Source organism: Macaca thibetana, chromosome 9 (assembly GCF_024542745.1).
Source record: "Macaca thibetana thibetana isolate TM-01 chromosome 9, ASM2454274v1, whole genome shotgun sequence".
Lineage (NCBI taxonomy): Eukaryota > Metazoa > Chordata > Mammalia > Primates > Cercopithecidae > Macaca > Macaca thibetana.
The window spans coordinates 123027292-123049484 of NC_065586.1; the positions used below are offsets into that span (position 1 = coordinate 123027292).

The 22193-nt window shown below is 45.2% G+C and overlaps 1 protein-coding gene across 1 annotated transcript in view; it reads left to right on the top strand.

Moving 5' to 3' along the window:
* The window catches only part of DOCK1 (dedicator of cytokinesis 1), a 557083-nt gene that overhangs the window by 64079 nt on the left and 470811 nt on the right, over nt 1-22193 (top strand). The window contains 4 exon segments of the mRNA XM_050803710.1: nt 7025-7065; nt 10996-11051; nt 16456-16552; nt 19366-19514. Of these exon segments, the coding sequence (XP_050659667.1) occupies nt 7025-7065; nt 10996-11051; nt 16456-16552; nt 19366-19514 (343 nt within the window).

The window sequence follows — 22193 nt, forward strand, 5'->3', positions numbered from 1 at the left end:
TTTTAGTAGAGACTGCATTTCACCATGTTGTTCAGGCTGGTCTTGAACTCCTGACCTCAAATGATCTGCCTGCCTCAGCCTCCCAAAGTACTGGGATTACAGGTGTGGTCCACTCTGTCTGGCCAAGCGTGTGTAAATCTTGATTATTAATAGTTGACCACTTTATAAAAAGTAGGTTTAAGATATTTTAGTTTACTTCATTGTTTTGTTTTTGAGACAGGGTCTTGCTCTGTCACTCAGGTTGGAGTGCAGTGGCACAATCACAGCTCACCGCAGGCAGCCTCTACCTCTTGGGCTCAAGCAGTCTTCCCACCTCAGCCCCCCAAGTAGCTGGGACTGCAGGTGCATGCTACCATGCTCCGCTGATTTTTATATTTTTTGTAGAGACAGGGTTTCTCCATGTTTCCCAGGCTGGTCCTGAACTCCTGAGCTCAAGTGATTTGCCTGCCTCAGCCTCTCAGAGTGTGGAATTACAGGCGCGAGCCACTGTGCCTGGCCTGCTTCATTGTTTTGATGTGTTTGATGTGAACTGAGACTTTTTCTTTTAATGTCCTCACTTAGATTTATTAGCAGTATGTCTCAGAGGAACCACAGTTTTCATATCTCTTATTTCCTTTCCTTTTCTTTTAAACCTGTAATACCCATTTTCTTGGGATGAACAGAGATTTATCACAGTTATATGGGATGCCATCCAATGAAGCAATTTTTTTTTTTTTTTTTTGAGACGGAGTTTTGCTCTTGTTTCCCAGGCTGGAGTGCAGTGGCATGATCTTGGCTCGCCACAACCTCTGCCTCCCGGGTTCAAGCGATTCTCCTGCCCCAGCCTCCCAAGTAGCTGGGATTATAGGCATGCGCCACTGCACCCACCTAATTTTGTATTTTCAGTAGTGACGGGGTTTCTCCATGTTGGTCAGGCTGGTCTCCAACTCCCGACCTTAGGTGATTTGCCCACCTCGGCCTCCCAAAGTGCTGGGATTACAGGTGTGAGCCACCACGCCCGGCCTGAAGCAATTGTTATAATTATCCAATAAATAAACTGTTGGTGACAGTGGTTTTCCAATGTCCTTGACTTTTCAGACAGTTTGTTTTTGTATTTTGTGTTTTGCAAATAATTTGAGCAGGCCATATTTCATTTTATGCTGTGGTTATTGTTGCACAGAAGGGAAGAAATGATGGGCTTGATTTTTTAAAGACTGTTCAGATCTGGAGGTTTTGGTAAGATTGTGTTTTCTTATTGTTGTCGGCTTAATTTCCTGCTTGAAAGGGTGGTTCCCATATAGCATATGAATAAAAAGGATAATTTCAGTAGCAAAATTGCTTTTTCACAAAGGGTTTTAGCAAAACCCTTCCACATAGGAGGTGGGGGTGAGAGAGCAAATCGAAGACATCCCATAGTAATCACCAAATTGAACTTGCAACTTGAAATCCACTTTACGAGGAATGAAGTAGTGCCAAGCTTCCCTGCTCCGGGCAAACTGTGACCAGCGCCTGGTAGACTCCTCTGAGAAACACAGACCTATTAACAGACCCATGTTCATAGCCCTTATTTCCCCATCTGATGCATGCTGTACCTTCCCTAAAAAAGTCCTATTTGAAAAAAAAAATCGACTTTAGTGGCCTCTGCCTGGAAGCCAGTGCAGCTCTGCAAAACCAGTCCCAGTCCTTAAGCGGATGAGTCGCTGTGATGGGGGCTCCTGCTTATTTTCCGTGTTTACAGCTGACAGCTGTGTTCCCTTAGCTCCTCTCAGTACATGCTGCGTGTGCCTGAGAGGAGACAGAGAGAAATTAAGTAGAGGTTAAGGATCAAACCACTCATCTCAGACACTTTTCTGATCTGAAGGGAAATGCTCTTGTATCTTTTTTTTTTTTTTTTCTTTTGCTGCCGGTCAGTTGAAGTTGAAATCCTGGTTAACAAACACTGGGCAATGATGTCATTCCTGAATAGTTAATGATTTCCTGTGGCCCCTGGGCATGTGGGGACTGCATTCTTGTTCTTTGCTTCTTAAGAGGAATGTGTGTGTGGTGGTGTGTTTTTTTTTTTGAGATGGAGGCTTGCTCTGCTGCCCAGGCTGGAGTACGGTGGTGCAATTTCAGCTCACTGCAACCTCTGCCTCTTGGGTTCGAGGGATTCTCCTGCCTCAGCTTCCTGAGTAGCTGGGATTACAGGTGCTCGCCACCACGCCCGGCTGAGGAATGTGTTTTTTAAACAGTGAATCCTCAGGTATGTCTGTGGTCCTTGTAATACATGTAACTTTAAGAATATCTGATTACAGGCATTTGACTTTTTGACCGACATCATGATAAGAGATCTACAGTGAACATTAATTTTCTGGGCTAGTCAGTCTTTCTAGATTCTGATGAAAATATTTCAGTCTTTGTAAAGACTCTTTAGCATAAAATGAATTTCCGTTCCTTGTCAGCTAACTTTTTGGTTTTAATCTGAATCTAATCAGAGAAATGCATTTGGAGAAGTATTAATAGTTTTGACTTTGGGAAGCATGGTGACTTTTTGTCATTAAATAAAAAGAGAATAATGTACTTCCATTTGTTTTCCAATGTCTTCCTCTTGTTTTGTCTAAATTTCATGACTTGTATTAGAGTCTGGCATTTTTTTGTTCTTTCCTTGGCTCTCCTTTTCCTCTAAGACAATTTTTTGGTTTAGCAATGTTTATTTTCTTTTTTTCTATGATCCTTTCCAGGATATTATAGAGCTTGCTCCAGAGGATATAATTTCTAGATGATAACTCTTTATTTTAACGTTCAAAGACTAAATTTACCTTCAAGTTATGGTTAATTTCTCTTTCTCGAGCTCACGAAGGCTCGACATAGAACAAAGAAAATGAACTTTCTAGCTCCTGGTGGAAGTGGAAAGAGCTTTGAGAGGTCATATTGGTGCCGACCACTGCCTTTAAACAATGTCCTGGGCCAACCAGATAGGAGAGGTGAGGCCAGGTCCCTAGTGTTGATTGAGTGACTCTTGTCTGGTCAAGGGCATGCCACATGCCAATCCTGTTGTCGACTTGTTTCCATAGGGTCCCCAGGGCTTCCTTAGCGTTCTCAGAGTGAGATGCTGCACCAGAGGCAAGCTGCAGGCATTGCCCAAGGATGAGGAAATTCTCCTTTAGATTCAGCCACATTCAAACAATTTATTCAACTCTTCAAAAGGGATAGTGATACGTTTTCTTCTATAATGACTAGACCGCCATTTTCCTGTGCTGGACTGTGCCCTCCCTGAGTTTGGACCTGTGTTTTGCCTGCATTTGCTTGTTCCCTGGGTGGATGTCTCTTTTTTTGGAGCAAGTTGGTTGACTACGTGGAGGCCACTTGCAAGCCGTGCCAGGGAGAAGTTAATTCTATAACAGCTGTGAGTCTTTCTCCTCCCAGCCTCATCCCCTCTTTGCTGTGTCCCCAGAGCAGCCAGGTAATGGTTCTGTTCTGTTCTCTCACCCTCCGGTGCAAAACCTCTGCCGGGACATCCTCTCTCCTTCAGGCTGAACTCTTGTCTTGCAGCAGGGTTTGTGGTGTGACCTCTGCTTGTCTTAGGGCCCTTCCAGTTTCTGAGCTCATGGAGGACAGAGATTGGGTCTGATCTCTTTCTGTATTTGTGGTGCCCAGTGTGGTCTCTGGCACATGGTGTGTGGGCTCACTTTGTTGAAGAAATAGTGCATGCCAAAAATCATGGGGAGGAAAACCGTAGGTTTTCATTTTGCTTAGGAATGCCATTAGAAGAGGAATCGACTGTCTATGAACATTAAATAAAGACACACAACTCCTTGCCTTTCATGCCTACTGCTTGGCCCTTCCTCCTCCTGCCTCCCATAGAAAACCTTTCTGCTGTGTTTGAAGTGGCCTCTCGTTTGCCTGTGTTCTTGTGCTGTTTGGTGTGCATCTGTTTTTAACAGATGTAAGTGTGTGGTTATAGTCTTGTTCTGTTTGTTATTTTCCCTGGTGCTCCATTTAAATTGTACTGTTCTCTGTGTCCCTTTAGTCCATAGCTCTAACTGCATTGTGTGCACATTTCATGTTTTACTAACTGCCTGCCTCACCAGGTGTGAGCACTTAGGCTGTCCCCGCTTCCCACCACCCAAGACCAAGCTGCCCTGAGCATCCCGTGTCCGTCTCACCCTGCAGGGCACACAGATGTCTTTGGGCTGCGTTCTCAGGAGGGGGTTGCTGGGTCTCAGGAGTGGAGATGTAGACTTTGGATAAGCAGGGCCTGTGCTCCCAGGCTGGTGGCCGCAGTGGACACTGCCGCCCACGGTGACCAGGGGCTTCCTGCATCCTGCAGTGTTCTGCCTTCTACCACGCTTAACTGTGCACTTTTCATTTCTCCGATTATTATTAAACTGAAGCATCTCTTCATACATGTGGAGGTCTTATGGGTTTCTTCTGTACATAGTTTATAAATTTGCTCATTTTCTTTCTTTTTTTTTGAGACAGAGTCTTGCCCTATTACCCATGCTGGAGTGCAGTGGCACAATATCAGCTCACTGCAACCTCTGCCTCCCTGGTTCAAGTGATCCTCCTGCCTCAGCCTCCTGAGTACCTAGGATTACAGGCATGTGCCACCACGCCCAGCCAATTTTTGTATTTTTAGTAGAGACGGGGTTTTGCCATGTTGGCCAGGCTGGTCTTGGAACTCCGGACCTCAAGTGATCTGCCCACTTTGGCCGCCCAAAATGCCAGGATCACAGGAGTGAGCCACCACTCCCGGCCTCATTTTCTTACTGTACTTAGTCGCTGTCTTTTTTTGTCTCTGTATTATTTCCTTATATATTCTAAGACGTTAATCTTTGTCAGTTTCAGAAAAGAAAGGACATGTTAATGTTGAAAATGCAGGAAGACTATAATAGGATAAAGGACAGTTGTGGAAATGGAGTACACAGCTTCGCATAACTCATTCAACTGACCTTTCTTTTTCCTTCTTGATATATGAGCACCGTGTCATAGATGGGCGCTGATACTGGGTTAGCTTATCAGAACCACTGAACTTGACAATATGGCTATCAGGAGATAATCCTTCAAATGTGTGGCTGAAATCTAGGCATTTTGTATCTGAGGTTCCCCCTAATCAGTCTGTTGAGTCTCCATGTCAAGAGAGTGAAATGAGTTCAGTTCGTCGTAACTGGGTCTTAGCAAAACCTTTGCAAGAGTCCTGGCAGTTTCTGTCCTCTTTTCTGGATACGCAGGAAACAGCTGTTTAGTAATCCCTTGGGGATTCTGCTCATCTTGACACCATTGCTTTCTGGTTCGTAGTCATCCTTTCCATCCCTGGTTGTGAGAATTCACCTTTTGAGAGACGTGGAGGCCAATTGCTGCAACAGTGGCCCTTTTTCACATCTGTCTGATCTTTGGTTTCTGAGGTTTGACTTTTTAATAGTGTAAAGAGATGGGCGGATCACGAGGTCAGGAGATCGAGACCATCCCGGCTAACACGGTGAAACCCCGTCTCTACTAAAAAAAAAAAAAAAATACGAAAAACTAGCCGGGCGAGGTGGCGGGTGCCTGTAGTCCCAGCTACTCAGGAGGCTGAGGCAGGAGAATGGTGTAAACCCAGGAGGCGGAGCTTGCAGTGAGCTGAGATCCGGCCACTGCACTCCAGCCTGAGCGATAGAGCGAGACTCCGTCTCAAAAAATAAAACAATTAAAAAAAAAAAAAAGAAACCCAATATTTGGTTCTTCTCTGGGAATTTACCCAGCTTACGTTTTCCAAGTGTCCTCTGTCACTCTCTGACAGGGTCCTTTGCTCCTATGGGGCAGAGTTGGGATTTGTCTTTGAGTTTTTTTTTTTTTTTTTTTTTTTGAGATAGAGTCTTGCTCTCTCATCCAGGCTGGAGTGCAGTGGCATGATCTTGGTTCACTGCAACTTCTGCCTCTTGGGTTTAAGCAATTCCCTGCCTCTTGGGTTTAAGCAATTCTCCTGCGTCAACCTCCTGAGTAGCTGGGATTTCAGGGGCCCAGCACCATGCTTGGCTAATTTTTACATTTTTTAGCAGAGACAGGCTTTCACCATGTTGGCCAGGCTGGTCTTGAACTCCTGACCTCAAGTGATCCACCTGCTTTGGCCTCCCAAAATGCTGGGATTATAGGCATGAGCCACCGTGCCTGGCCTCTTTGAGCTTTTGATTAGCTTTCCAAAAGCTAGATGGCCTGGAGTGACTTAAAAATGTTTAGGATTAAAAAATCATCCATCTGACCTCACAAATGGTGGGGTGCTTGGAGACTGGATACTGACAGGAGACCCCTAGGCCTTTGCAGGGAGAGTTCCTGTCCTCAGCCTGAGAGGCGTGCCAGGGGTGTGGCTGGGTCTGGTCCCTTGTTGAAGGGACTCTTCTGTGTGGCATCCATGGCATGTGGATGGTGCGCGTGTGTCTTTCTTTCTGCTCTCACTATTTTCTTTCATTCGCCACTTGGAAGGAGCAAGAAGTGGAGGCTGGGCCAAACCCAAAAGGGCAGGTGTGCCTTGTGCTTGGCCCTGGAGCTTCCTGTGGGTTGAGGGCTGTGTTGTTGCTACAGAAGTGCTTTGTGAGGTCGCGGCTGCTCCGGGAAAAAGTGCCCTGTCTTGAAGTGGGAGGAAGTTTTCTCTCAATGGGTTTTCTGTTTCGGGGCAGCGAGATGCTGGTATGTGCCCTTGGAGAGATCTTGGTCTAAATCAGGCAGAGGGAGAGTGAAGAAAATGCATATACAAGGAGCCTGCTCAGGGCCAGTGGTTGAAAGGCCAAGTCCTGCTCTTGGAACTGTGCATCTGAACTTCAAACTGCTGCTTCCGAACCACCTGAGACGATGGAGGGGAAGGTGTGGAGGCCCACATGTGAAGGTTGCCAGCTGGGCTCCGGGTGTGCTGTTGAAATGCTCTCTGGGAAACTCCATAGTATATCTCCAAAGCCTTAGGCTCATTGAAAAATGCTGGTGACAGACTGACCTCACTGGTTCTGCCAAACTGAGTTCTACACATCGTGAATGTATTGTGAGAACCCTAAGGCATCTCTTTGTACTAACTGTTTCCAACTTTGTGTTTCTTTAGGGTGGTACCGAGGTTATACCTTAAGGAAAAAGTCTAAGAAGGTAAGTCCTTCTTCTTAAACACAGTGCATGTCTCTTCATAAATCAAACCTTGAGAGGAAATCAGTTCCATCTCATTTGTGTCTGAGAGTTTTACTTCTGTATCTCTTTCTCTGAATCAAAAAAAATATATGGGTAGGAATGTGAACGACCTTGGATTGTTTTCTTCTGAACTATATGTGCATATAGAAATTGTAGCTTCATCTTCGTGAATGAATTGCTGGGTTGTGATATAGTGTTGGCCTGTTGTCGTCTGTTCCTGAATTTTGCGTCCTTTTTAGGCCTCGGTGTGTCAGAGAATGATCTGAGTAAAGCGACTTCAGGAAAAAAATTATTTCTCAAAGTTGTCAATCTTACGTTGTCCTTAATAATAGATTAGCAAATTTACAAAGCTCATGCGTACTGTTTCCCTCTTGCATTTAACTATTTTTACATGGCCTAAGTCGAGCTGTGAAAAAAGGAGTTCTGCTCTCCTAGAGCAGTTTGCATGAGTGGTTGTTTGAATTGCTGAAACCAAGACGTGTAATTATACCTCGGATCATTGTGGTGGGCACTCCCGTACACAATTCTGTTGTGGCTTTAACATTCTTAGCTTCTCAGAACCTAATTATGGCTCTTCTGTTTCATTCTGTGATGTTAAGATTTTGAAGTAACCTCTATTCTAAGCTGTGGTTGGGCCGTCCACGTTAACTGATACATTTTCATATCTAATTATGCTTGATGGATGGTTCATTTTACTTTTGTGTCCTAAATTTGCCTCTCCTCATCTCCTTATTGGGCTGGACTCTGGATTGTGGTCCTGAGCCTGTAATAAGTCCTCCAAAGTCTAGCGACCCGAGTGCCAGGGCCCTCCCACTCTGCCCTCCCCAGAGCCCCTAACCCAGGCTTTGCTGAGCAGGTCAGAGTGGGTCTTTCTCTCGCTGCACCAGCACTTGGGGAGGGTCCAGGGTGGTCCCTATGGCAGCCATCCTCTGGCACCGTCATGTCTAATGTGAGAGACACTGTTAGGAAATCAGTGAGCCAGATCTGCAAATTGGGACCAGGACCTCTCACCTCGGCCTTGCCAGCCTCAGACTGGGCTTCAGGTCTCTACACATCCAGTGACCTACAGCCATGAAGTTGGGACGAGATAGATTCGACCCAGTGGATGGTGGAGTAGATTTCTCCAAGGAAAGTTCTATTTGCCCATTGATTTTCCCTTCCACAGTCAAGAGTGAATTCCAGCCAGGCCCAGTGGTATGCACCTGTAGACCCAGCTACTTGAGAGACTGAAGTGGGAGGATTGCTTGAGCTCAGGAGTTTGAGACCAGCCTCGGTTGGTCATGATAAGTGAGATCTGTCCCTAAAAAAAAAACAGTGTATTCCTGCAGATGAAACTCTGAATTTGGGAAAGCTGCAGTTGAAACCTTTAGTAATAAGAGATTAAGATCATGGAGTAATATGCCCCTCCCCCATCCCACTCCTACATAGGACACAGCTGCTGCATCCTGGGCTGGATGTGCCCCAGGCAAGCTATTCCTTTTTCTTTGAATCTTGTTTGGTATTTGTTATCACCTTCCCCAATTTGAGATCTCTTCCATTCCCACGATGTCTCCCCAAACCACAGTACTTTTGCACTACACCTGGGTGCCTAGACATCATAACTCATTCGTAACTCATCGACACATTAGAGCTGGGTAGGGCGTAGCTATTTTTCCATCTAAGATCCCCACTGGTAGATGAAGAAATTCAAGCTTTACAGAGATTGTAAATTTGTAAGGGGCCTCCCAGGCAGTAGCAGAGAAGGGATGTGGGCCCCAGGAATCCTCACACCACGTGTCTGTAAACGACTTTCCTGTAGTTAAAAGTGTGCAGTTGATCAGGGTGGTCCTGAGCAGGCCCAGCGGAAGTTGCGCATTTCAAACCCGCACGTGTGTTCAGCCTCACGCAGTCATTATCCTTCCTGTGGCGTCATGATTCTCCAGTGGGTTTGCTGAGATTGAGGGCTGTCTCCGCCTGTGGACATGGACAGGACTGGCATTGGTTTTTTGTTTTTCTCCCCCATCTGGGTGGACACCTATTGCTGTTATGGGAAGACACCCAGGCGTGTACCTGGGATTTGGAGGTGTCCCGGATAACCAGGACCTGAACACAGCAACCCAGCGTTGGGTCCCTTCAGACTTCTGTTTTTTTTTTTTTAAGTTAATGTTTTATTTTTTTGGAGGCAGGGTCTCACTTTGTGGCTCAGACTGGAGTACAGTGGCATGATCATAGATCACTACCACCTCGACTTCCTGGGCTCAAGAGATTCTCCTCCCTCAGCCTCCCAAGTAGCTGGGACTACAGGTGCACACCACCACGCCTAGCTAATTTGTAAAAAAAATTTTGGCAGAGACAGAGTCTCACCATCTTGCCCTGGCTGATGGCGAGCTCCTAGGCTCCTAGGCTCAAGTGATCCTCTCACCTCGGCCTCCCGAAGTGCTGATTGCAGGTGTGCACCTCTGAGCCTGGCCCGGCCTTGTTTGTTGCTGAGCCTTTGACTTTCTGCCTGATGCCTTCCCTCTCTGTGATAATTCTTCTTTCTATGGAGTTTGGCCACTTTCCTTGTTGGCAGAAGCAACATGAATCACTGGTGCCTGCTAGACCCATTCAGCCCCCTGCCTGCCCCCTGCCCTTCCCAAGCTTGAGTAGTAGTTTGTTTTCTGCATCATTCAGGGCTGGATGCTGGGGAAACCCAGGCAGAAGCTTCTGTTCCCACAACAGATGCCTTGAAGCCACAGGGGTGCCAGTTAATCAATTTCTGCTGCATGTACTAAACTTCATGGAGGAAGCGGTAGCTGGGTTGCGTTGCACTGCCCAAGACCCCAGCCCCATTGCCTCTTTTCTTACCTTCCTTTGCTTGCCTCTGCTTTACTCTAGTAAGGGAGTTATTTTGCTTGCTCAGGAAGCAGGACCCTAAGTTTTTCTTTTTTTTTTTTTTCCTGAGGCAGAATGTTGCTCTGTCACCCAGGCTGGAATGCAGTGGCAGGATCTCTGCTCACTGCAACCTCCACTTCCTGAGTTCAAGCGATTCTCCTGCCTCAGCCTCCTGAGTAGCTGGGATTATAGGCCCCCACCACCACACCCGGCTAATTTTTGTATTTTTAGTAGAGACAGGGTTTCACCATGTTGACCAGGCTGGTCTTGAACTCCTGACCTCAAGTGATCCACCTGCCTCGGCCTCGCAAAGTGTTGGGATTACATCCCGCCTGGCCTAGGACCCAAACTCTTGATAAAGCTCTTCCTGGCACTTCATAGAATGTGCCTGAGGCTGAATGTCCCATTGAAAAACTCTCCCGCAGGCTTCATTCTCTCAGCTCACATGTGCATTGCACTTGAGAGAGGCAGGCCACCTTATCAGCGGAAGCTAGGGTGTGCCCCCAGGTGTTGTGCAGATCGGGTGAAATTCGGCCTGCCTTCCTGTATTTTACCAGAGAGCCCCCCTGTTGGGGAGATCTCTGAGAAAGTCCCCGTGGGTCTGGGTACGTGGTCAGTGCACAAGGGACAATTGGTGGTGTAAACCAACTTTCATCATTTCAAAAAGAGGAGACCATCACCAAAAATTGCTTTGGAGGCATCAGTTGGCCTTTGATCTGCCTGTGTTGAGGTCAAAAAGGTGTGACCTATGGAGCAGCCTGCGAATTGCCTGTATCTTTGTGGACTTTTTCCTTTGCACGTGTGTTGTCTGTTTGCTTCTAAGACATCGGCAGACTCTGTACGATGAGCCGAGTGAGTTGCCGTCTTCTCCATTCTTTGTGTTTTCTTTGATGTGTTACATATGGGGCTTAGCATAAGACTTAAAAAATTAAGAGCGATCTGGCCACCGCTCATCCCACCTTTTTGGGTACTATTGTTTGATTTGCAATCAGCAATCCTATTGATAATAAAAGCTACTTTTTTTTTTTTCCTCCAAAGGGTATATTTCCTGCTTCATATATTCATCTTAAAGAAGCGATAGTTGAAGGAAAAGGGTGAGTCTGGTCTTGATGTTTAAATGAAGAATTGCGATGACTATATTTGGCCTTGCTGCTCTTTTGTATGATGGCGTAATATCAGAGGGTCAAGACAGTGGGTGTGATTGACTCCAGGGGGACAGGAGTTTTGGGGAGAGAAAGGGGACTTGTGATTCAGAGTTGTGTTTAACATGGCTTTGATCCTTTACAGAGTCTGAAGTCAGTACCGTGCTTGCACTCACTGTCCTTGAACCTGGGGTCACTGTTGGAAAGCATTTGCCCTGGTGCTCTGTGCTTCCTCTGTGACCTACTGACTTCATTTGGCAGAGAATCCAAAGCCCCCCAGCTCTGTGTCCCTTTTTTTTTTTTTTTTTGGGAAGACATTGCAGGCTGTGATATAAATGGAGTTTAGGGTGAAGCAACAGTTGCTAAATTGGGACATACATGAGTTTACATTTTGTCTAATTGTGATGTATGTGTCCTAGAGGTCATAAAACTGATGTATAAGATCATTAAAAGGACATTTCTAGAACAGGAACCCATTAGGCAGGAATGGCAAGTGAATAAGCAGGTGTGAACTTGGAAGAAGGAACATTAAAATGTTTTCTTTTTTTGTCTCTGCTGCATCTTCACACTCAGTTAAATATGTAAATTATAAAATTACTAATCATATGATTACTGCATAATGACATCTCTTTGGCTGATTACAAAATTGCCTTTCCAAGCACTGTACTTTTAACATATGAAAGGGACTGTTCGGGTTCCATAGTTCCATGATGCATCATTAAAACGAAGAAAATAATTGAGAGGCACGAACGACGATGACCTACAATATGGTACTTTTTAGACAGATTAAGTGTTTTGTATGCAAAGTTTTAAAGGGAAGAAAAAGAAAGTTGAAACTTTTACTCTGTGAAAGTAACTGAATCAAGTGTGAATTTAGTGTACTTTGTATCTGCATTAGAATCCTTATACAGAGGAGACTGTATATGATTATTTAAAAAGCACTTTGATATATACAAAAGAATATATGTAAAATGTAATTATGAAGCATGATAATAAAGTGGACAACAGCTTATTCTGAGTCTCAGTAAATGAGTCACACCTAACCAGACAGGCAGACAGAGACACATTTGGTTCCTGTTTCTGAGCCTTCTGGTCCAAGGTGCTCCACTGTGGGCAAATGCATAGAGTTATGGTGAAATGAAGAGTTTAGAAACAGTTTCCCTGCTGTTGCTTTGGGTTCCCTGGGATTGTTCCCCACAGTCTTGACCTCGCTCTATCTGTCTCCCTTGCCGCGGCCACTCAAGTCTAGCTGCCCAACTGCTCTGAAGAACCCTGGCTTCAGGCTTGACAGGTGATCTCATCCCTCTTTTCTTCCAGGTCGTTGTAGACTTCCGCCTTCCCTTCTTCTCCTGGTCCTTTCCCCTTTCCAGTGCCAATGTGGACCACTCTATCATCCCACCTCTGCCTGCCTTCTTGCTCTCCAAGTTTATTGTCCTGTCTCTCTTGTAGAGTCTCTCTCTTTCAGAATCTGTCTCTTGCTGGTCTCTTGCATGATCGTTCTCATATAGTCTCTGTCTTGCAGGCTGCCTTGTCAGCCCCTCTTTCTTGCATGATCTCTCTCTGGAGTGACCTGTTTCTTGGAGGCTCTGTCTTTCTCTTGCAAGGCTCTCTCGTGATCTCTCTCACAGTATCTCACTTGCATTGACTGTCTTGAAGGTTCTCTTTTGCTTCGTCTCTCTTGTCTCTGGACGCTGACTTCATTCATTCTCAGACATCCCAAATGATTACTCTATGCCTGTTACCACTGATTCTGTACCTGTTCCCCCATAACCAAAGCCATTCTCATTTTGTCCCCCACGCTTTTCCCGGTACTGACATGGTTAGCAATGCCTCCTTATGTCCAGACCTCGCAGTGTCTTCTCATCCTCTGCCTCTGGAGCTCTACTGCAGCCTTGGACACTGTTGATCCCCGTTTCACTAAAAGCTCCTTTTAACTCCGATGCTCTCATCGTCTTCTTGTTATGCTGACCTACTGCTCAGGCATGTCACCATCTCCTCTGTCCCCTGTCTGCTACTCTGAGGGTGCTGTCCTAGCCTTCTCCTGTTTCTTTCTTGCCCCTCCCTGATTGGCATGGCCTCTGTTGTGTTCCCCTCTTCAGCTGATCTGTCTCTATGGGTGATGCTCACATCGGGACCTCCAGCCCCAACTTGTCTCTTGATCCCTCATTCAGTTAGGCAGCCAAGTAACTAATGAGAGTCGTCCCCACTGTTGGGTGAGCATCTGCTATGTCCTATTCGTTCTCTTCTCCAAAAAAATTATTATTACTATTTTTATTTTGTATTGTATATTTTTATTTTTTGAGATGGAGTCTTGCTCTGTCACCCAGGTTGAAGTGCAGTGGCGAGATCTTCGCTCACTGCAACCTCCGCCTCCCAGGTTCAAGTGATTATCCTGCCTTAACCTCCCCGGTAGCTGGGACTACAGGCATTCACCACCACGCCCAGCTAATTTTTTGTGTGTGTGTGTTTTTATTTTTTTCCAGTAGAGACGGAGTTTCACCATGTTGGCCAGGCTGGTCTTGAACTCCTGACCTTAAGTGATTCACCCGCCTTGGCCTCCCAAAGTGCTGGGATTACAGATGTGAGCCACCATGCCCACCCAAAAAATTATTATTTTTAGATTTGACAAATAAAAATTGTATGTATTTATGGTATACAACATAATGTTTTGAAGTATGTATACATTGTGGGATGGCCAAATCAAACTAATTACGTGTGCATTACCTTACATACTTATCATTTATTTGTAGTAAGAACACTTAAAATCTACTCTCAGCAATTTCAAGTATACAGTACATTGCTATTGACTGTAGTCACCATTGCGTAGGATAGGCCTGTTGAACTTATTCCTCCTATCTAACAGAAAGTTGGTATCCCTTTGACCCAGCATCTCCCCACTGCCCTATGTCGCATTTATTCTCTTTTTGAGATGAAGTCTTGCTCTGTTGCCAAGGCTGGAGTGCAGTAGCATGATCTTGGCTCACTGCAACCTCTGCCTCTTGGGTTCAAGCGATTCTCCTGTTTCAGCCTCCCAGGTAGCTGGGATTACAGGCGCACACCACCATGCCTGGCTAATTTTTATATTTTTAGTAGAGACGGGGTTTCACCATGTTGGCCAGGCTGGCATCGAACTCCTGACCTCAGGTGGTCTACCTGCCTCAGCCTCCCGAAGTGTTGTGATTACAGGCATGAGCCACTGCGCCGAGCCCCATTCATTCTTAAAGATGCTCTGCCTTGATGCTCTTTCCTTCAGTCTTACCAGCAGCCCTATGAGGCAGGCATTGTTGGGGTTATATATTCTTGAACCCTGGCGGGTGACAAGGTGGTAACAAAGATAAGACCATAAAGCCAGATCAAATGCGTTAGTGCCAGCTGGTACGTTAATCCCAGGGACCCACTGTGCCTATCAGAAGGGAGGAACCTAAGGCGGAACCAGAACCGACAGCAGGACGTGGTGCATGCACTGAGGCCCTGTTCACCCTGTTCACATGGTGGAAGGGAGGTCACTGAGCCCCAAGCTTCTCATAGCCAGTGTGAGGAGCCCCCAGTGGACTCCACCCAGGATCCACAAGATGCAAACAGCCCAGTTGTTGTTGCAGATCCTCACAGTGAGTGGAAGGAAATTTCTCCCTGCGGACTTTGTAGGGATGACACCTTAGCCTGTAATGGACCACGTTTCCATCAGCATCCTTACTGGGAAACTTGGGCACCTCCTTGGCAGGCTGGAGTGCAGTGGTACAATCTTGAGTCACTGCAACTTCTGCCTCCCAGGTTTAAGTGATTCTCCTGCCTCAGCCTCCTGAGTAGCTGGGACTACAGGCGCACCCCACCATGCCTGGCGAATTTTTTGTTTTTATTTATTTATTTTTAGTAGAGATGGGGTTTCACCATGTTGGCCAGGCTGGTCTCAAACTCCTGATCCACCCACCTCGGCCTTCCACAGTGGGTGGGATTACAGGCATGAGCCACCACGCCCAGCCTAAAGGGTCATTCTTCATGACAGTTTTCTAGGGGATGGTCTTACCTGCACCCTTCCCTCCGATGTCTGGTTCTGGAACTATCCACGAGACCACCGTTCTTTTGGGGTCCCCGTTGTCTCTTGCTTTGGGATCCTCCCCTCTGCTATCAATAAGTCATTGCAGGCCTGATCCCCAATCGTGAGCCAAAGTCAGGGTTCCTTCCACAGATCTGGACTCTGTGCACATCAAGGGATGTAGGTGGAACCTATTGTAGCGTCCCTCAGGATTCCATGCTGGCCACATTCTTGCCTGTTCAGGACACACAGACAACCTGTGGGACCAGCTAGCCTAACTACACCAGCCACAAATTCACTCTCTGCCCCCAACCCCCGGTAGTCTGAGTCTTACTTAGCATAGTGCCTGACCCAGAGCACATGCCCAGGAAGCAACAGTTAATTTGATGAAAACCAGCACATAAATAGGTAATGAGTTAAGAATAAGTCAAGGGGCTGGGCGTGGTAGCTCATGCCTGTAATCCCAGCACTTTGGGAGGCTGAGGTGGGTGTATCACCTGAAGTCAGGCGTTTCAAGACCAGCCTGGCCAATGTGGTGAAACCTCGTCTCTACTAAAAATACAAAAATCAGCCGGGCATGGTGGTGGGCACCTATAATCCCAGCTACTTGGGAGGCTGAGGGAGGAGAATTGCTTGAACCCAGGAGGCAGAGATTGCAGTGAGCTAAGATTGCACCACTGCACTCCAGCCTGTGTGACAGAGCAAGACACCGTCTCAAAAAAAAGAATGAGTCAAAGGTTAACTTTTTGGGGTGGAAGAAAAAGGGTAAGAAAGAGGATACAGAGTTTGATCCAAGTTGGCATCGGATAGAGTAACCATGGACATTTGGAAGCTGTAACCTCTCATATTTCGCCAAGGATAACTGCTTCATGTATTATCATGTAATGAGTTTTATGCATGATGGAAAACGTAAAAATCATCCTAACCCAAACCTGCATTTTAATGCCACATGGACCAGCTATAATTTATGGCATCTTTAAGATAGATGGGTACACATATTATGAATATACTTTCCTTTTGCCAGACCTTGACGTTCTGTAGACTTTTAATGGAATATCATTTGCCTCCTTCATCTTACCTTGACGTATGAGGTGGATGGCTTACGTGCAGGGTAATGTATGAACTTTCCCAAGCTCTGTACAAATATAACTTGTCATTTGTGGAGACATATGTATTTATATGTGTGAATGCAGTCTTATTTGTAGATTTTCTTCCCATTTGCTTAATACTGAGCACTATGGCCTAGTGGTGAAATTTACAGGTACAACTCACAGCAGGCAGTGAAACCGTGGACTCAGCTGCTCTTTCCTTCTTTCCTCCCAGGCAACATGAAACAGTCATCCCGGGTGACCTCCCCCTCATCCAGGAAGTCACCACGACACTCCGAGAGTGGTCCACCATCTGGAGGCAGCTCTACGTGGTGAGAAAATGAGATATTCATTCAAAGCTTAGAAATAGAGAGTGGGCTTTTTTGACCCTGATTTGCCAATGGGATGATTTTCTTTCTCAGCGAACCTTAAAAGCAGAGCTTCCGGGACAGAGTTTTACTCAGCAAAGGCAAAGGAAGCGACATGACTGAGAGTTTAGCCCCTGTTGGGGGCTGTGTGCCCTTCGACCTGCCATGTATTTGGGTGTATTACAGTGAGCTGTAGCGGAAGGGACTATCGGATGTGTCTTTCTTTGCATTGGAAGGAGAAATGTGGTTGTTTTCAGGCTAAACAGTAATAGGTGCTTATTTAAGGATCCAGCAGAGGGCAATTACTATTTATTTATTTATTTTTGCCATTGTCTGACAGTAGGTAATACCTCTTATCATTTAAGAAAAACAGCAGAGTCTTCTAGATTTACCCGTGTTTGTGACAGGGATAGGGAAATATTTTACATTCCAGCTTCGTGTGCGATTGTCCAGTTCTCCTGATCACAGAAGAATTCTTATTAATGCAGAGAGGTTGAAGCTCTGACATCTTCCATTTCATATTCCCTCAGGGCATTTCTTTGCACATAAATTCATATTTGCAGAAGATTACCTTTTGTTAAGCTTGTATTTCTATTCAGAGTGTTGATTTCCCATATGCTAATGTTATTATCACCAAGCCAGGGCTGTGGAAGGAAGTCGGTACGTTAATTTCTTGAGAACATAGAAAACTTCCTAAAGTCCTGCAGCTGCTTGTTGGGCAGGCTTGTTGTTTTTGATTATACAGTGGTTTCCTGTAAATGCACAGTAATAAGCAGTTGCAGTAATTGTCATCAAACGTAGTCAAAAACCTAAAAGCGTAAAGTTAGCCATGAATGTTTTGTGTAAATCTGAGCAATTCTGTAGTCAGTGTTTCATCTTCAACTTAGCAATTTTTAAACAAAAATACGGCAACAAAATAAACAGGAGTTGATGCTAATAGTCAGTGGACCTCCTTCAGTCTATCACCCTAGAGTAGGTATTCTTAATGAGCACTTTCGTTTCCTTTTACAAAACTTGAATTTGCCTCTGATAGACTTACATGGTTGGATTTGTGCAAAGAAAGCCAAGCCAAAAAATGGTTATAATATTTTTCTATGGGTTGGGTGCAGTGGCTCATGCCTGTAATCCCAGCACTTTGGGAGGCTGAGGCGAATGGATCACCTGAGGTCAGGACTTTGAGACCAGCCTGGCCAACATGGCAAAACCCCATCTCTACTAAAAATACAAAAATTAACTGGGTGTGATGGAGTACACCTGTAGTCCCAGCTACTCGGGAAGGAGAGGCAGGAGAATTGTTTGAACCTGGAAAGTGGAGGTTGCAATGAGCCAAGATCGCACCATTGCACTCCAGCCTGGGTAACAGAGTGAGACCCCTTCTCAAAAAAAAAAAAAAAAAAAATTCATAAGAGTTTTTGGCTCTGCTCTGTGGTCGTAGATATTAGCAAACTATTAAGGATTTTAGATAGTTGATACAGCCTTAGAGCAGTGGACAAGAGAAGGCAGTGTGGATATTAGAAACTCCTAGAAAGAAGGTTAAATACCAGTGTGAGGTATGTGGTTCAGTTATGTAGAAGGGGAGCTTTTAAAAAAAGTGGCAGTGAACACAGTTAATGTTTTAAAGGGACCCTGACATTTAGATATCTTTTTTATTTATTTATTTTTTGAGACAGGGTCTTGCTCTGTCGCTCAGGCTAGACTAGAGTGGCACGATCACAGCTCCCTGCAGCCTGAACCTCCTGGGCTCAAGCGATGCTCCCACCTCAGCCTACTGGGTAGCTGGGACTACACCTGTGAGCCACCATGCTCAGCTAATTTTTTAATTTTTGAAGAGATGAGGTCTCCTTATGTTGCCCAGGCTGGTTTCCAACTCCTGGGCTCCAGCAATCCTCCCGCCTCTGCTTCCCAAAGTGCTAGGATTATAGGCCTGAGCTCCCAAGGCCAGCAATGCTTAGAATTTTATCACATTAGGTTCCACCTAGATTTCTTTTCATGGAAAGAACCACTGAGTTATTTTCCTTCAGATAATCTCTAATCTCCTTGATCATTGTACACTTGTAATTGCAAGCTGCAAACTGTTGCTTTTCTTTGAACCGTGAGTCCCATCAAAATTCTTAGAAAGTGGTAAGAAGTGTGAGTTTTGCATCTTATTTGCATTTTCCTCTTGTCACAGAAGCACCAAGAGCTTGTAGATTGAGATTTGGCCTCTTGCAGAAGTGTCTCTTGTGGGTTGTACACACCACAGTGTGCAGCAGCCAGCCCAGAGTGGAATGCTGCTGCTTCCCTATAGTTCAGCTGAGAGCAAGGCCGAGGAGTTCAGGTTCTCAGTGTGCTGAGAAGGGTCCAGGGTGCAGGGTGTTCTGAAGACCATATGCAGGTTGTAGGATTCAGATCTTTAGGCTCAGACTAATTCTGGAGGAGCTTTAAGAGTTGCCCATCTCTGATCCAGATGCGGGAAGCTCACGAGCAGGTGTTGACGTTCAAGGTCTAGCCCGTGTTGGGATCACTTTTTGGCTTCAGTGGCACGTAGAATGTTGGATGAAATCTTGGGGATTATGCATTACTTTTTATTCTTTTAATATTTTAATGTCTCATGGAAAACCAAATCCAAATAATATGTTTCAGTGTATGCTGAAAGCACCTTTTAATTCAACATTAACTAAATCTCACGATCTAGTGCTTATACCTCATGTGTATTTGAAGAGATATCCATTCTCTACCATCTTCACAATGCTGTTTTATAACAAAATCTTTATGATTGGGTTTTTCCCCCTGTATAGCAAGATAACAGGGAGATGTTTCGAAGTGTGCGGCACATGATCTATGACCTTATTGAATGGCGATCACAAATTCTTTCTGGAACTCTGCCGCAGGATGAGCTCAAAGAACTGAAGAAGAAGGTCACAGCCAAAATTGATTATGGAAACAGGTTTGTTTATTTGAAAGATGATTTCACGCTTAAATTATCCAATGTAATAACATCACTATAAGCCTTCAAGAGACCGAGATCACATTTTATCATAAAACAAAATTTCTACCCCCAAAATAATGGCATGTCTTTCATTTTGAAAAGGATGAGGTATTTTCCATTGGATTCTGAACACGGGAATTTTGTGAGCCATTCTTGAAACCTTATCATTATTCAAGGGATAGAGTCAAGAAGCCAGGGACCCTGTCATTTTCACCGTTCTGGAGGGAACCGTATCATTGCTCCCGTAGCAAGGAACTTTTACTTCTGATCATAGTTTTTGACGTTGAGTCCAGATCTGGCGGGGCCTTGTGCAGTGACAAGCAACAGGTTTCTTTCTGTGGAATCCAAAGTTCTGAGAGTCGGAGTGGATATTAGATCACTGGAAAGTTTGTCACCTGTGTAGGCTTGCCAGATTTCACAAACAGAAATACAGCCCAGTTAAATTTCACTGCAGTAAACAACAAATAGTTGCTTTGTGCAATTATGTCTCTTGCCAGAGCAAGAGCTGTTCCCATCCACAGCAGGCATTCCCCCAGCTCTGCATGAGTGCCTTTAGTGCTCACCCCTGCCTCCAGCTGTACCTTCTAGTGTTAGCACGTGTTTTTTGACGCTGAAAGGAAACAAGCTGCTCTGATCCTAATTCTGCTGGGTCCTGTAACTAGAATGAGGCCATGCCCTTTTCCACCTGATAATATTTGGTTTTTCATAGAATAGCGGAACTGTAAGAAGCCTTAAAAAGTATCTGGCCACATGGTTCCCAAGTGCTCTTCTATATCAGAATCACTTGGATAGCTGTTGAATTAGAGAATCTCGAAACCTATCCCTTAAGGCTCTGATTTGTGATATCTGGGATGCTGGCTGGAAATCTCAAGTTTTTTTGTTTTGTTTTATTATTATTATTATTTTTTGAGATGGAGTTTCGCCCTTGTTGCCCAGGCTGGAGTGCAGTGGTGTGATCTTGGCTCACCACAACCTCTGCCTCCCGGGTTGAAGTGATTCTCCTGCTTTAGCCTCACGAGTAGCTGGGATTACAGGCATGCACCACCACTCCTGACTAATTTTGTATTTTTGGTAGAGATGGAGTTTCTCCATGTTGGTCAGGCTGGTCTCAAACTCCCGACCTCAGGTGATCTGCCCGCCTCAGCATCCCAAAGTACCGGAATTACAGGCGTGAGCCACTGCGCCCGGCCGGAAGTCTCAGTTTTTAAAAATAGAGTGGGGTTGTGCTGGACAGCAGATTTGGAAAACTTCTGGTTTAATTCAACCCCCTCATTTTGCACACTGGAATGTGGAAGTCAGAAAAGAGAAGGGGCTTGCTTCCAGCCACTCAGCAGAAAGGAGTCCGGGTAAATCAAAGAACCTTTCTGTAAAATCAGAATTATCACATAATTTTTTGGTAATTTATGTTTTGAAGTGTGAAAAATTTCTTAAAGCAACGTTATGAGCAAGATGTAGGGTTTGGATTAGAAATGCTGTAGGAGAAGGTTTTTGTTTTTGTTTTCCGGAAAGCCTGAGATATTAGCTATTATTGCAGTAAAACCCACTTCAAGACCACCTGCTTAAAAAAGCAGACTTTTGGAGCTTTGATTTGATTTTCTATTGGAGTATCATAATTTAAACTTATGTTCAGAGACCACCTGCTTAATTTGGCTGCAGGAAGCTAGCAAAGTACATTGTATCATGGAAAAATGTAGTTAAGGAAGGAAGTGTTTCCAAATACAATTTACTACTTTGATAGGAAATACAGTCCTTAATAAGACAGTTTTTTTTTGCCCAAGGATCTCCAGCCTCCTCCATAATTTCTCCAAAGCCCAGCACTCTGCATATATCTTCCTAGTGCTTCCTTCAGAAAACCTGTATGATGCAAAATGATATCACAATGTTGAATGTTTGATTTTAAGGTGGGTGGATTTAATAAGGAAAAGATGTTTTGTGTCTTTTTCATTCACTGCTTAGGCATTCTTGCCTTTGAAATTTATTTTTAACCTGGGTGGAGGGGTTTGGAGAGCTATTTGAGAATGTGATGAAGGTCTTGGACCATATCTCTAGAAAAATGCACATACACAATACACACATACAGGCACACAGACCTCCCAACACAGACACACACACACACAGACACACACACACACACACAGTTCTACACATGATTTCAGGTTGTAGGGGGGCTCCCACCCTGTCCTCATAGGTGCCTTAGGTTTCCATGGGCTTCATCTCGCCATTGCCTTGTTGTGGTAAGTTGCACCTTCATAATGGAAACTCACTCTGATTCAGAACCAGCTGCATACTGTTTGCTGAGAATAATGCGTAGAAGGGTTGACCGGACAAGCCACTTCGTGTGACGGTTTGCATGTGGCATTCTAGAAGGAGCATGGCTCTGCCATTGGAGAGTTCTGACACAGCCCAGGCTTTTGGAATAAATAACTTCTCCGAGCTTAAGTTTCCTCCTTTGTGCAATGGGTCTGACCATCTGCCCTGGCAGGTGTGAGGTGATGACATGGCAGGACGTGCATAGCAGGCTGGCACAGGGCCGTCCTCTCATGTGTTCCCGGAGGGACCCCAATTCTGCGTGGCCTGTAGGACCTACTGGCTGGGCCTCCTAAGCTGGTGCTTTGTAGCTACCCTGGCACCAGCAGT